The 15046-nt window shown below is 38.1% G+C and overlaps 3 protein-coding genes across 3 annotated transcripts in view; 2 read left to right on the top strand and 1 right to left on the bottom strand.

Annotated features, from left to right (window-relative positions):
- Positions 1–13781, top strand: part of LOC148736506 (uncharacterized) — a 69754-nt gene extending 55973 nt beyond the window's left edge. The window contains exons 4-8 of the mRNA XM_088754074.1: positions 10461–10514; positions 10931–10960; positions 11622–11666; positions 11972–12016; positions 12265–13781. Of these exons, the coding sequence (XP_088610200.1) occupies positions 10461–10514; positions 10931–10960; positions 11622–11666; positions 11972–12016; positions 12265–12501 (411 nt within the window). The 3' untranslated portion in view covers positions 12502–13781. The remainder of the gene's footprint in view (positions 1–10460; positions 10515–10930; positions 10961–11621; positions 11667–11971; positions 12017–12264) is intronic.
- Positions 2602–5151, top strand: LOC148736508 (uncharacterized). The gene is made up of 2 exons (XM_088754070.1): positions 2602–2820; positions 2962–5151. Exon 2 carries the CDS (start codon positions 2974–2976, stop codon positions 4669–4671), a length of 1698 nt encoding a protein of 565 aa, XP_088610196.1. The 5' UTR covers positions 2602–2820; positions 2962–2973; the 3' UTR covers positions 4672–5151.
- On the bottom strand, positions 4166–7970 carry LOC148736507 (uncharacterized). The gene is made up of 3 exons (XM_088754071.1): positions 6877–7970; positions 6494–6681; positions 4166–6347 (listed from the first exon to the last, which is right to left on the bottom strand). The coding sequence occupies exons 1-3, from the start codon at positions 7464–7466 to the stop codon at positions 5434–5436; spliced, it is 1692 nt and encodes a 563-aa protein (XP_088610197.1). The 5' UTR covers positions 7467–7970; the 3' UTR covers positions 4166–5433.
- Positions 13782–15046: the final 1265 nt, after the last annotated feature.

Genomic DNA, 15046 nt, shown 5'->3' with positions numbered 1-15046 from the left:
CTTTTAAAGGCAGAAAATGGAGCTACGTTATTGGTGGGAACATGGCAACGAGAAAAACACGAATAAATTAGTAGAATGAAAAGCGTTCGTTGATTCCTGTGGGATTTAGACTGCCGGTTTGAAAGATGAGCTTTTGTTCAAGAGTTTTACGACTTTCCGTGCTACCTAAGTGTAAGGAAAGACCGCAGATTGCCATATGTTGCTTAGAATGATTATGTAAATTAAAATGTCTAGCGACTGGTTTCGATGTGTCCTTGTCATTCTATAACTTAAACTAGGTTTTTGTTAATGAATGACATTAAGTATTTTTAAAAAAATCCACTTTATTTTGATGATAACATTATTTGTATTGTAGCACTCTCTGAAGTAACTTCAAAATTTGAACTTTGTCTGACTTTGTTTAGATGAAATGAACTTTGTGTCAATTAAACTGCAAGTAGGGGACCCATCTACACTCACAAGAAGAAGCAAGTTAAAAGGCATGCTACAACAGTAAGATACGGTGACTTTCAGTCATTGGTACAAATATTTCTTGAACTGAAGTTAAAACATAAATTTCCAAACAGAAATATTTCAAAGGGTCTGAACAGGGTATTTCTTGTTCTTACTTGAAATAAATTATTGTGATTCTTGGAATGGCAGTCATGGTTAAACAATCATCGGGTAAACAATAATAACAACAACATGTTAGGGAAGTGATAACAACAATTTTCAGGTTTCAACCACTTAATCATTCAAGGTCAAAAATAATGTCTTCCCTGGACAAATGAGAACAGTATGATAAATCAAGCCAGAAATTACAAGAATGTTACACATTGCCAAAATAGCTATTTAGAAATGCACAGTCTTATAAATCAAATAGCCTCTCGTCAGGTGGAATACTGATCTCAAGTGTCAGTGATGGCAAAATGATGGCATTAATACATGTGTTAGCTATTGGCAGAAAGGACTGTACTGCTGCAGTGAAGAGCAACGAGGGATGCAATTTAAATCCCAAGAGGGGTTCTTCCTCTGACCCTGTTGCAAACCACAAAACATGGGCCAGAGTTACTCTCTTTCTCCTTCCACCTGTTAAAGCAAGCAAAATGAAAAGAACCAATTCACTTTTAATTTCAAAGTTTGTAGCTGAAAAAAAAAAAAAAAAATTAAAAGACAAACGAGGAGAGAACAAAAAAACCTTACACAAACATTTTAGTGGTACGTATTATGTTCAAAATACATTCATGCATATGTACAGTGCATGTAAACCCTTTGAGATAACAGATGTAATTGAAGATAACCAACCCCATATTATCTCTCAAGTAGAGATTGTAAAATAAATTTTACAAAACATTTTTCCCTTACTTAGAGGATAAGACGACCCTTTCCCTCACCGTTGCAAAGGTTAGAAAATATTTACCAAAAGAGCAATGAGATAGCATATCAAAACCAACCATCATTGTAGGTTCTATTTCTAACGAGAGACGACAAACAATTCCGCAAGTAACAGATTTTAGCTGATAATACTAATTATTGTACTGCAACAGTTTCTCCATACAACCATTTTTTGTCTTCCAGATGCCTTCCATTTTTTCGCGCTCAGCAAAGCTGTACAATTGGGAGTCTGGTGACGATCATAACGAAGTTTGCACCAAGATAATGATTTTACTACCGCGTATAATGTTGGTAGGACCGAAGATAATGAAGTGCTCACCAATTATCGGAAGCACCGAACTGAATGATTTAATGACCGAGTATAATGAAATAAACACCGAATATAATGAAGTGCACACCGAATATAATTCAGTGAACACCGAATATAATGAAGTGAATACTGAACGAATAAGCCACCCAGTATAATAAAATGAGCACCGAATATAATAAAGTAAGCACCGAATATAACGGAGTACGCACCGAATATAATGAAGTAAACACCGAATATAATGATTTAAGCACCGAATATAAGAAAGTAAACACCGAATATAATAAAATAAGCACCGAATATTATGAAGTAAACACTGAATATAATGCTTTAAGCAACGAATATAAGAAAGTAAACACCGAATATTATAAAGTAAGCACCGAATATATATATATCTTATTACGCGACTCGGGCAGTCAGAGGGCCAATAACTAAAACAACCAATCAAAATGCTCTATTGCTGGTCAATATTCTCTCAGTATTGGACCGGGCACTGTCCCGAATGGTCCCGAATGATACCGCACTTGTGTCCCTTTGAACTTCAGTCGTATAATAAATCTCTTATTAACCAAGCTTGCTCATGACCGTACTGGAAGAATATCGGCCCTCGGTCTTTTTTGTACGGACCTCGCTGTGCTCGGTCCGTACTGTCAAGACCTTGGGCCGATATTCTCCCAGTACGGCCCTCGCGCTTGGTTAATAAGATATTTATTGGACTAATTTGGATATATCAACAAAGTTGAAATGGTAAATTGGCCACCGTAATGATTACAAAAGCTGACGTTTCGAGCGTTAGCCCTTCGTCGGAGCGAATATTTATTGGACGTTTTGTTGTGTAGTATCGCTGAGTATTTTTACTAGTTGTGTCGTATTTTGACGAGCCCGTAGGGCGAGTCAAAATACAAATAACGAGTAAAAATACTCAGCTATACGTGCATCAAGAGTTCCGGAAGGTAATTCGCGCGCAATGCATTCTGGGATAGTCTCACAAAAAAAGTGGGCACCAAGCGTGACAATATGGCGTGTGTCTCTGTATTCAATGCGTTCTTTGAAGCGTGTCTTTATCTATAATACAGTCTTTTTGTTCTTGTAAGTGATATCAACTGGAAAATAATCTTCGTGGGTATTATATTCAAAAGGTAAGTTACAAATTTTAACTTTGTTTTAGCTGTTTTTAAGCTTTTAATGGTAGTAGATTCAATCCTGCGCGCGAGTGACATTCGCGAATACAAGAACTGTCAAAAGTCAAAGATTCTCATCGTATTTTTATTACTTTGCAGCCGTTTAATGACATGGTCTTTGGGCACAGAAATTGTGCAGTATTTGGGTGCCATAACAGTGGGAAAAAGCTTGAGAAATGGGCTTCACAGCAATGCGAAGTTCACGATTGTTTACACGGCACTCCGCCATGTGACTGTCCGCTGCCGTTCAAGCTATTTCCGTTCCCTACTGAACGCAAAAACAATGAGGGTAGAAAGCGCTGGATCCATCTTCTAAAGAGAAAAGGCCCGAAAGGAGAAGTCTGGCAACCTAATAATTCGTCGAGAGTCTGCAATGAGCACTTTGTTGATGGGAAACCCACGAAAGAAAACCCTGATCCTGTACTCAAAATGGGCTACGAGACAAAGTCTACTCGTAACCGTAAACCGCCTACTGATAGATCATCATTACTAGAAGAAATGAAACGTTTAAGAACTCAAGATAATACTCAAGATAATACACAAGATAATATTCAAGATTATACTCAAGATAATGCACATGATAGTCAAGATGCTCCTGTGATTCAAGAACCAAGTAGTTCCTCGTTTATAACAGAAGAAGAACATTGTACTACTGCCGGTCGACCCGACCATATCACTCACGATCATGCATATTCGTTTGGCTGGTACAACCTAGAAGATCCTGACTTCTGTATGAAAGAAAAATGCTTGCAGGAAAGACTCAAGCAGTTCAATGAGATCAAAGATCTCAAAGAAAAACTCCAAGAACTTGAAAGTGAACTCAAAGCATGTAAGATAAAACTCAAGGCCAGACAGCGTAAGGGACTAGAACATTCTGATTTGAAAACAAATTCATCTGTTCGTCTACTAACCGGCCTACCATCAAAACGAGTATTCAATAAGTTGTTTGAAGTAGTGAAGGGAAACATTAAAAAAGTAAACTACTGGAGTGGCCCAAAAAAATCTACTAAAAAAGGAAGAAACTTCAAAAAAACACCAAATAAGTTTGGCCCTAAAAGAGCTTTGTCAGAAAAAGATGAGTTTCTTTTGACCTTAATGAAACTTCGACTTGGATCAACAAATGCTGACTTAGCACAGAGGTTTGGAATTTCAACTACAAATGTAACAAATGTTGTTACTACCTGGGTGAAAATCCTAGCAAGTGAACTTAAATGTTTGGTTTACAATCCCTCCATCGATGTTGTGAAAGCAACTTTGCCCGCAAAGTTTAAAAAGCCAGGCTACTCTAATGTACGCCACATCATTGATTGCACAGAAATATTTATTGAAACCCCAAGCGACCCAAACCTTAGAGCAGCTACGTGGTCAGACTACAAGCATCACAACACTGCTAAGCTGTTGGTATCAATAACACCACATGGTTTTTTCAATTTCTTATCCAAAGCATGGGGAGGGAGAACTTCAGATGTGCATCTGACAAGAGAATCATCATTTTATGATATCATTGAACCTGGCGATGAAGTGATGGCAGACCGTGGATTCACAATTGCTGAAGACCTCTTAATCAGAAGCTCAAGACTACACATCCCCCCTGGTAAACGTGGACAAGAGCAGTTCACTAAAGCTGAAGTTGCTAAAACAAAAGAAATTGCAAATCTTAGAATCTTTGTTGAGCAAGCAATAAGACGGTTGAAGACGTTTAGACTGATAAAGCATGAACTACCAATATCACTGCTTGGCAGTATAGACAACATTGTACTTATTTGTGCAGCCTTATGTAACTTGTATAGACCCTTGGGTAAAAAATGATTAACAAGAAATGTACAAATAGCTAAAAAGATTGACAGCATTTAACCCATGAAAGAATATAAACTTCATAAATTTAGAGGATACCAATATGTATTAGTCTAAGTTCTTTCTTAGGTTAAATGTTATTCAAAATCTCTGCTCTACTAAGTATTTACTAGCAACTAGTATAGAGTGCAATCACTTAATCTTTCATACAAATGGTACCAAATAATACTAAATAGTGTTGATAATGGTACATAACAAGAAACTTAAGTATTAGTACGATTTAGTACCATTTAATGCTTCAGCTATTAAGTATGTGCACTCTGAATAAGAACTGTTATATTATTTGCACCACAAGGACCTCACAAGAGAAAAATTATTCTGGTAGAGTGATTACAATCATTAGATATAATTTGTAAATATTTTTCTTCATTTCACAGCTCATGTGTCGCTGAACACAAATAAATAATATATTATTTATTATTACTATATATATAACTGCAAACAATATCAAACTGTAACATTTTCAATCATACTGAAGTGTGGTCAATGCATTACTTGTATAAAATTTCATGATTTGATTCATCCATTCCAGTTTCCACAACAGACAATTTTACTGTTCTATTCAGAGACTATTTGAGTTCAATTTAGAACTGTCAGACCAGTTTTTCCAGATATGAAATTGTAAAAATTCTAAATTGTATATAAAATGTACAAATGCATTTTTAGTGTTTACACCATGTAAATAAAGTTTTGTATCAAGTTATAATTAACGAGCATTCATTCACTTAAATACTTATTATAAAACCAAATTAGGTTTTGCTTTATCTTTTCCCAGTAATCATTATTGAACTTGATTAGCTCCAGATGATAACCCTTTTGGGTGTAGACCAGGAAGTGACACCATGTTCTCTTTGTCACAGCCATTTGTCCCTGTATCTGTGCAAAATATGCATGCTTCTCTTTCAAGACAATTTTGCCATTAATCTTTACCAGGTAGGAAAGATTGTCTTCTGATGGTAAATCATTAACAATAGAATAAGGGCACTTCACTTCTAGCACCCCTAATCCACAACAGGAACATTCAACAAGCAGATCAGGGGATGCTCCAATGAATTGGTCAGATTCATCAATAAATAGTCCACACTCTCTGAATTTTGCATCTTTGTGCTCCCTCTGAAACAGTTTCACATACTTATCCTTAGCAACTTTCTCCATGTTTCTTCCATATTTTAGAGCAGGTAAATGTTCCGATGGTCCATTACTTTTACCCTGGATTGTGTCCACTAGTTCCTGTGCATCACCCCCCTTAGTTTTAAGGGTTTCAACTTTTGTGTACACTCTATAGAAATTAGAGGCAGTTAATCGGCCTTTTCTGTAATCGTGCCATGCCTCATTCTCAGACTGACCAATGGTGCCTTGTTCAATCAGATGTATATCATCAGCACTTAAGTCTTTCTTTGATGACTTAGGCATTACACATTCAGGTACTTCAGTATTAATTTCTATTGTAACGGAAGTTGAACACGGTTCCTCAAACTCAGCCGTTGCTAATTTGATGAATGCCGATTCTGGCAACAAGTCCTTCAAATTATTATAAAACGACTTCCTCTTTCCTTTTGGAGTCAGGGGCTTCAACTCTTCATGTGAATTGAATAACTTTCGGCGACTATCGATGGCAGGTCTGGTCGTCTCTAGAAAAACACAAAATAAAAGTAAATTAATTGCTAGGTTACAAGCTAATAAGAACTTTCTTATTTATGTCCCCAGATAACACTTATGTCTATCCAGTATACATACTGTAAATACTTTGTTTAGAATTTTAAACATAATAACATACCTTTATTTAGCTTTGAAGCCTTCCACTCCATATCACAAATTCTAGAGGGCTTGATTACAGTCTTGTTTCCTATTGGAACATTCCACACACACTCTTTGGACGTACATGCAGGATTTGTCATACCATTACGGTTTGCTGCTTCAATTCTGAACAGCAGTGCCATCACATGAATACAAGAACCACTCATACTGAAACAAGGAATAACAAATAGTTAGGGTATATGATAGACATAATATTTTAAACATTCTAAAGTATAATATATATTGAGCTTAGACCAACAACATTAGTCATAAAATCGAGGTATATGATAAACATGATATTTTAGGCTTAAATTTTGCATCAGTTACAAGTTAAAGTCTTATAAAACAGAAAGTCTAACATACCCAGCAGTACAGGTACAGTAGGCACTGATAATCTCTCCATTTTTTCTTGAACAAATCCATGATGTATGTGGTGTATCACCAACCTTCATCGAATGCGTACATTTTGCTTTCAAGAAGCAAAAATCCATATTTTCTAGTTCATGGTAGAAAACTTCTTTCAGAAAGCCCGAGTCAAATAAGCGGTATGCTTTCCCCTCTTTGTACTCATTCATGACCCGTTCGTGCAGTTTAATATCCTTTCCAGGATGATCAGCCATCAGATATTTCGTAATGTCACTTAGAAATATAGGAGGCCATGATGTTAGCCCATCTTTTTCATCAATCCATCCGTCCTTTAGCCCAAGAGGATCGGGAAGCTTGCTGCCCTCAGGAGTAAACAATAGCTTCGCTCTCTCAGACTCCGTGATGCACATTAGTTCTTTAGCCGATGCTTGTACTTGGATTCCCATCTCTGATGCTGCAAACACACGGGCTACAAGTTCAGCTTTAGCTCCAGAAGTTTTAAGATTTCGTTTACGGCAAAATAACTTGAGAGCGTCCACCTTCCATGTGTTGACTTCCTCGAGGGAAAGCTCACTTGTCTCGCTCATTTCCACGCCAAAAACGACGAGAAAACTATATGAAAACTATATACAAACTAGTGAAAACTATATACAAACTATTATTAAAACTATATACAAACTATGATCTAATTTAAACTGGAAAAAATTGTAAAATCGCGAGGTAAAAGTGTATAAATGTTGACGATGCTTTAGTTATCAAGATGGCCGCTGTCACGCTTGGTGCCCACTTTTTATATGAGACGATCCCAGAATGCATTGCGCGCGTTTCGATATCGGAGACTCTTGATGCAGGTATACTACAAAACAAAACGTCTAATAAGTTATTTATTATCCAACACGCCAAACTGTTGTTTCTGCGGGCGAATTTCGCGGATATTTATTTACGGGAGTGCGTGACAGAAGTATGCGAAGCGGAACGGAATTGGCGCGCTGTTGTGTTGCTGTTTCTATTTTCTTCATTAAATGAAGAAATTTTCTGGTCGTCAAGCTGTTTTTCTTCGTTCGATTCATCAAATGAACTTGGATCTATATTTGCCAGCCATTCTGACTCTTCTTAGTCGGAAATATGATTGAAATTGTCCGCCACTTTTTATTTTCCGTAACTACAATCCAATGGCGCTGCCCGTTCGTGACGTCACGAAATTTTGATCCCCTAGAGCGATTAGGACAAACAAATAGGCTTCTCGAGTAAATGAATATGGGCGGTGATGCGCCCATGTGTAGTTCAAACGCCTCTAAAGCTCGTATTCTAAATCAAAACGATGGTGTTCCTGGCTCAAAGTTCGAGCAAGATCAAGAGAACTATATAAACACACAATTGAATCGTTGGTTAAAGTGTAGAGGCTTGAAATTAAGTGGAAAACGAGCAGACCTCATCGCACGTGTTCGTGACTACCTCAAGTCGGGAAAACATTATGTACTTGATTCAAGTATAGATGATGAGAAACGGCTTTAGGCGAAGATACTAAAGGAAAGTAAAGTCCATCTCGTGAAACTTAAGGATCTAACATTTGAATGTAAAAAGGGGGTTGACAGGCCTACACGACTCCCCAGCGCGTGTTTAAAATAGCCTATTCAGTTTGACCCTCAGGAGTATGTCTTTGAGCGATCGCCCTTTTTTTTAAGACACGAGTGGCGGATTTTTGTATAGTTCGCTCAGTACTGGTTTTTTTTCTATTAAATGCCAGTGTCTCATGAGAATTTGCTTTAGGTTTGGCACTGGTGGTTGGTATTGCGTAAGAAAAGGCAAGATTTGTTGGTTCGTCTTCGGTTTCTGTTGAAGAGCTAGTTTCCTGTTTTTGAAATTCACCTCTGAGAGAGTTGTGTTAATGAGGGCCTCTGGGTAGCCTCTCTTTAGCAAATGCGCTTTGAAATTTGCAATTTTTTCCTCGAATATTGTTTGAGAGGAGTTTGTTCTGAGAAGTCTAAGGGCCTCTCCTTTTATGAAGCCTTTCTTAACTCCTTGTGGGTGACAGGAACTACAGTGTGCATGCTGAAACGTCTCAGTTTGTTTAAAATGAGTACGCACATCAAGGATTGCGTCCTTTTCGAGTCGTTCGCCTTTGTGGATGTATGTCTCCAGGAATATTGTTTCCTTATCGGAAATTTCAGCCGTAAATTTTATTGTTGGGTGATGATTGTTTGCTTTTTCAATGAAACGTTCTACTGTTGCTTTGTTTGTACTCCATAGCGAGAAGATGTCGTCTACGAAACGTTTCCAAACAAGCGGTTTGAAAACGCTTTTGTCAAGGATTTCCGTGTACAGCACAAATATAAGTATTGTAGTTAACACTATCAACTGAATTATTCTTTCTAGAACACGCATTTACCCGGCATTGACAAAGTTCCAAGTCATGCTTCGGCTTTGGGAACGGTATGAAGCCTTTCCGACCATTTTTAAGCATTTCTTTAAGCGAATCTGGCAATCTTTCTGGATATCTTGAGTCATTTTTACATGTACCCCAACAGCAATGCCTAGTTGCAACCATTTTAGAAAGTTAGAGCATTTTTTGAGCGAAAATAGTCTTGCTTCAGACACGTTTCGCACACAAGTCCTTGTAAAGACTCCGAGTGTTTGTCCTAAACCAGTGGGGGGTCCAAAGATGACTTATCTATTTTTAGACCTGGCGCGCAGCGCCATTCTTCGCTTGCGCGATGCGAGAAAACCAGTTTAACCGGTACTACAATAGACGAGTACAAATACCGCGTGATATTTGTACTCGTCTATGGCGTTATTCGTACTCGTCTAGATGTAGTTGGATAGTAAAACGAAGTACGCGCCGAATATAATGAAGTAGATACCGAATATAATGATTTAACCACCGAATATACGGATGTAAGCACCCAATATAAGGATGTAAGCACCGAATATCATGACCAAAAGTATCATGAGACAGTTATAGCGTTCCATACTTTTGGTCTGAGTAGAGATGTTAAGGGTTTATTTTGTGTTTGTGCAGACTTCTTCAAAAGAGAAGTTCGTGAGGGTTAGGAAATCAGCGAAATCAGATGTAAATTCATGGAGAAAACTAATACAACGTTTAAGGAACATAGAATAGAAAAGACTCATTATACGTGCATTTCTACCTTTTCAATTAATAAACAGGAAAGCGCATCTAAAGTTTTACGGCAACACAACGCAGAAAAGAGTTCATTCGGTGCAGAAAAGTTAGTTCAGCTCGTGATTCGCTTGCTTTGAGTCTGTATGATATGAAAAGCTACTTTCATATTTTTATAGCGGAATGCAATTTTCAGCCCCTTATGGCCAAAAAACCAAAACTCCACGCGCTTTTTTATTCTAAATTGCACTCGAAATCACGTGATCGTGAAGTCTGTGCAAAATTCCAAGTGTTGATCCTTCGCTGTGTGGCTCATCCCTTCTGAGCGTTAGCCTGGGAAGGGCTAAAATGCTAACGAGCTAGGACTTGTAGCTGCCTGAAGAGCTAACCACTCCAGCACCAAGACCGGCTATTGTAGTCTAGGTGAAGAACTCAACAGTTCATTTTGCCTTTTTATTTATAGATTATGGATGATACATCTGACGAAGAAGTCGAGAGGATGGGGGTGGAAGGACGAGTACGTTTTATTCTTAAAATTGGAAAGAGCGAGCTGACAAGGAATGGCACATGCGTCGAATTCATTCTGCTGGAGGAGGGGGGATACCTTTTCATTCTTAAAACTGGAAAGTGCGAGAGAAGTTCGTGAGGATTAAGAAATCAGCGAAATCAGTAATAAATTCGTCGATAAAACTAACATAGCGTTTAGGGAACATAGAATAGAAAAGACTCTGTATACGTGTATTTCAACCTCAAGAGCTAACCCACTCCAGCACCATGACCGGCTATTGTGGTCTGACAACAAATCTAACGAAGCGGCTAACGCTCGAAACGTCAGCTTCGAAACTCTTCACGGTGGCTAATTTACATTGTCAACTCAGTTGATAAAACCAAAATTACTAAAGATCTCAACAGTTCATTTTGTTTTTTTGATAGGTTTTGCGACCGAAGTCTTTGCATTCGCATGTAAGTATGGGGGTGGGGAGGGGGGTGAGGGATATGGTGGTATACGATAGGAGGATGGAGGAAGAAGGAGGATGCCATTTATTCTTAAAATTGGAACGAGCGAGCTGACAAAAAATGACACATGGGCTGGGCCGGGATTCCACTGTCATAATTCTTGACAAGTGCTTATGGCAATCATCTGCTTGAAGTTGGTAGCTTTTGTCCGCTGATTTTTTGCTTGGAACAGGCTGAACATGTTACTGGTGTAAAGGGCTTGTGGTTGTATACGGAACGAACCATTCCGGTAGCAAATTGGCTCTTTCGGTCCACGTAGAGATGTTAATAGTTTATTTTGTGTTTTGGCAGACTTTTTGCAAGAGAGAAGCTCGTGAGGACTAAGAAATTGGCGAAATCAGTGATGCATTTGTCGATAAAACTAATATAACGTTTAATGAACATACTGAATGAAATAGACTCGGCATACGTGTATTTCATCCTCAAGAGCTAACCCACTCCAGCACCATGACCGGCTATTGTCGTCTGAGAACAAATCTAACGAAGCGGCTAACGCTCGAAACGTCAGCTTCGAAACTCTTCACGGTGGCTAATTTACATTGTCAACTCAGTTGATAAAACCAAAATTACTAAAGATCTCAACAGCTCATTTTGATTTTTGTCATAGGCTATGTGTCGTGAGACTGGACGTATGGCTCCGCCGCGAGAGAGAGTAAGTATGGGGGTAGGGGGGTGAGGGGGAAGATATCATTTCATTTTTAGATTCCGCGGCCATATTCTTGACAAGTGCTTATAGGAGTCATCCGCTTGGGGTAGTGGCTTTTGTCTGCCCATTTTTAGCCTGGAACAGGCCTGGTGTAAAGGGCTTGTGTCTGTATACAGAGCTTACCATTCCGGTAGCGAATCGGCTCTTTTGATTTACGCAGAGATGTTAAAAATTTATTACCATTCCGGTAAAAAAATGATAAAACCAAAATTACTAAAGATCTCAACAGCTCATTTTGATTTTTGTCATAGAATGGATGTGCGCCTAGACGTCCGTCTCCGCCGCAGCTATACAGCGTAAGTATGGGGGGCAGGGGGGTGAGGGGGAAGATATCATTTCATTTTTAGATTCCGCGGCCATATTCTTGACAAGTGCCTATAGGAGTCATCCGCTTGGGGTAGTGGCTTTTGTCTGCCCATTTTTAGCCTGGAACTGGCCTGGTGTAAAGGGCTTTTGTCTGTATACAGAGCTTACCATTCCGGTAGCGAATCGGCTCTTTTGATTTACGCAGAGATGTTAAAAATTTATTTTCTCTTCTGTACAGGAACGGTGCACCTTCGTAAACGACACCAAGTATACAGTGATGATAACTGATAAGGATGGGACACGACCCTTGAAACCTGGAAAATCAACAACAAACCTCGGCATTCCTGGCTTCAAGGTGATCCTTGTTCTGAAGCTACCGAACAAAGACGCACAGATAGAATTTCCCTTGAGCGGATTTAATAACTCCACACAGAAAATTAGTCAGATCTATGAAAATGAAATCAATCAGAATTAACTCAAACAGTAGTCAACCGTGGTCAGCGTGTGCAAAAAAAATATATTTTCATGATTTCTTCAGAATTAACTTAAGAGCGACTTTCTGTAAATACCACGGATAGGTGTGCAAGATGGAAAAATCGCTTTTGAACCGCAAGTTCAAAAGTTGTAAATTTCACGCAACTACCGTTGATGTTTTCAGTTCTCAAAACTTGCCGTTTGAATTGCCCCAAAATTTTATTTCATAAATTGAAAGAAAAAGGATTGCTCTTTCTCTGGAATAGCATTTGCACAACGAAAGCCATATACCAGGAAGGACATTTTGCCGTTGAAAAATGGCAAAATGGATAGTCGCGATGAAACTGTTTTAGAGGGTGATTTTGAAAAAAAAAATGAAAAATTCAGATTGGAATCTTTTGAAATTACAACAACGTTTTCATACAAAGGAAGGGTCCTAAAATCATTTTATATCACAATAGTCATGGTATTTGACTCCGTTTCTTTTCACCAGGCGAGGATGTGAAACACATTTTTCGGTGGTTTAAGGGCCTCTCGGAGGTGAATATTGAAAAAAAGTATTTTTTTGGAAAACCCCAATCACAAGAAACTGAATCTTGCATTTTCTAAAATAGTTTCATAAGGGCTTTAATGTGACAAAGTTTGGGAGATTTCGATTTTTCTATCTTGCACATCTATCCGTGGTATTTACAGAAAGTCGCTCTTAAACAGTCAGTGAACTATAGTCAGTGGGTGTAAAAAAATAATATTTCCATGACTTCTTGTAATCACGAATCAGTAAAAGTAGGGTTTCTCTATCTTGATTTAGTAACCTTCAATAGTAAATAATGCTGGAATGGAACAATCTGTTAGTTCTAGATTGAACTTTCCCAAACTAGGTGTCGTGCCGCTCTATAATATCAGAGGTTTGGTCTCTGTACATCCATGCAGGCTTGTGTGTGTGTGTGTGTGTGTGTGTGTGTGTGTGTGTGTGTGTGTGTGTGTGTGTGTGTGTGTGTGTGTGAGTGTGTGTGTGTTTGCTTTTTTATAATAATTTACCTAACTAAAAAAAAAAAGAAGTTAGTTTTCGATTTTAATTTCAGATTGAGTAAGATATATGCGAATTAGTTAACCAAAACAAGAGTGAAGATCTTTCGACCCAAGTTTTTTTTCCTTAATTCATCGTTTCTTGCTTCGGCAATGTGTTTTCAAAAAGTTGACTTTTATTTTGACGAGTGCTTGTCAACTTATGAGTCATTAACTTAAGTAGGTCACCATTGGCATTAAACTGTCCAACTGTTATGTACAGGGTTAGATATTGCACTTAAGATTAACAGAGTGTTAGTCTGCAGAGTTTTAATTTCTAAGCTCGCTGAGTTTCGGTTTCCATTGCCTCGAGTGCAAATTTGCAAGACTACTGTCACTACTGTCTACTGTTCTTTTAACCCTTCGACCACTACGAGTGACTAACATCTAATTTCTCCTTACAATATTCCCCCCTAAATCACACATTAAGATCAGGAAAATCAAGGAAATGATCACCAACTAAAGAAGGTCTTGATTGTTACAAAAATTCTCCTTTTTAGAACCTTAGGAAATGCGTAAGAAACGGTGTAGAGAATATGCAGTGTAGCGTTTGCGGCGACCAAAAATCTAAATTCTCAAGTTCAAGGGGGTGTCGCTCCAAAACGCGGTTAACGAGGTGTTTGGGACTATTTTACTGATCGAAATGACAAACCAAAGTTGACCGTTTGCACGAATCTTTATTCTTGAAAGGTAATCGACCACGAACCACAATTAACGACGAAAATAACGATTATTCTCACAATCAATCAATCTATTGATCGTAAACTGAAACAACAATACAACGAAGTTCTGTCAATCTACTGAAAAGCCGCGGAGTACATAATCAAAGAATCGCGTGTCAAATACTGGGCTCTAACGTCGATAACGAGATTATCAATACAAGTAAAACAGAATAAAAGTTTCGAAACAAATTAAAAGAATTTTGGTGGCTGGTAAATAGCCCATTGTTCTATCTAAATGATGGGCGTTCACTGACTCGCATTTGGCACGTCTTAAATCCATGGAGAATATTGCAACATCTGTTCGTATATTGTCGCCCAACACTGAAAAGACTAGAAAGGAAAAAAAAGTTACAAAGGTACTCACATATCGGTCCCGCTTGTTCCAGAGGTTGAGGAAACGAAAGGGCGAAAGTTTATCAAGACTATTCAAAACTTACGAAGAAATGATTAAAGGGACGCTAAACTTTCCTTTTATATGCACGTGGTGACGCTGAAAGGTCCAATTACAAATCCAATAGAAATACAGAAAAACAGATAAGCATTGTAACTATGTGGCTATCTAAGATCATTCTGAAATGAGTCAATAATCCGAAATGAGTCAATAATCAATCAAAAAATGAGCCTTCTGGCTAATGTCCTTAACAATTTTTATTTGTAAAGGTAATTAAAGGCATCCGAGCAAATTTTGAAACATTTTTTGATAAGTAACTGTCACGATGTGACACCTGTCAATTGAAGAGGAAAGAAGCATACGCTAAA

The sequence above is a fragment of the Stylophora pistillata genome, chromosome 3 (genome assembly GCF_964205215.1).
Source record: "Stylophora pistillata chromosome 3, jaStyPist1.2, whole genome shotgun sequence".
Taxonomy (NCBI): Eukaryota; Metazoa; Cnidaria; class Anthozoa; order Scleractinia; family Pocilloporidae; genus Stylophora; species Stylophora pistillata.
This window is presented reverse-complemented; position numbering and strand designations above follow the sequence as displayed.

Bases quoted from the DNA above. Each gene is read 5' to 3' on its own strand.
- LOC148736508 (XM_088754070.1), top strand. From the start codon at position 2,974: ATGGTCTTTGGGCACAGAAATTGTGCAGTATTTGGGTGCCATAACAGT.
- LOC148736507 (XM_088754071.1), bottom strand. From the start codon at position 7,466: ATGAGCGAGACAAGTGAGCTTTCCCTCGAGGAAGTCAACACATGGAAG. The intron at 6,682-6,876 runs GTATGTTAGACT...TCCTTGTTTCAG, and splicing joins TACTGTACCTGTACTGCTGG to TATGAGTGGTTCTTGTATTC. The intron at 6,348-6,493 runs GTATGTTATTAT...GTGTTTTTCTAG, and splicing joins GGCTTCAAAGCTAAATAAAG to AGACGACCAGACCTGCCATC.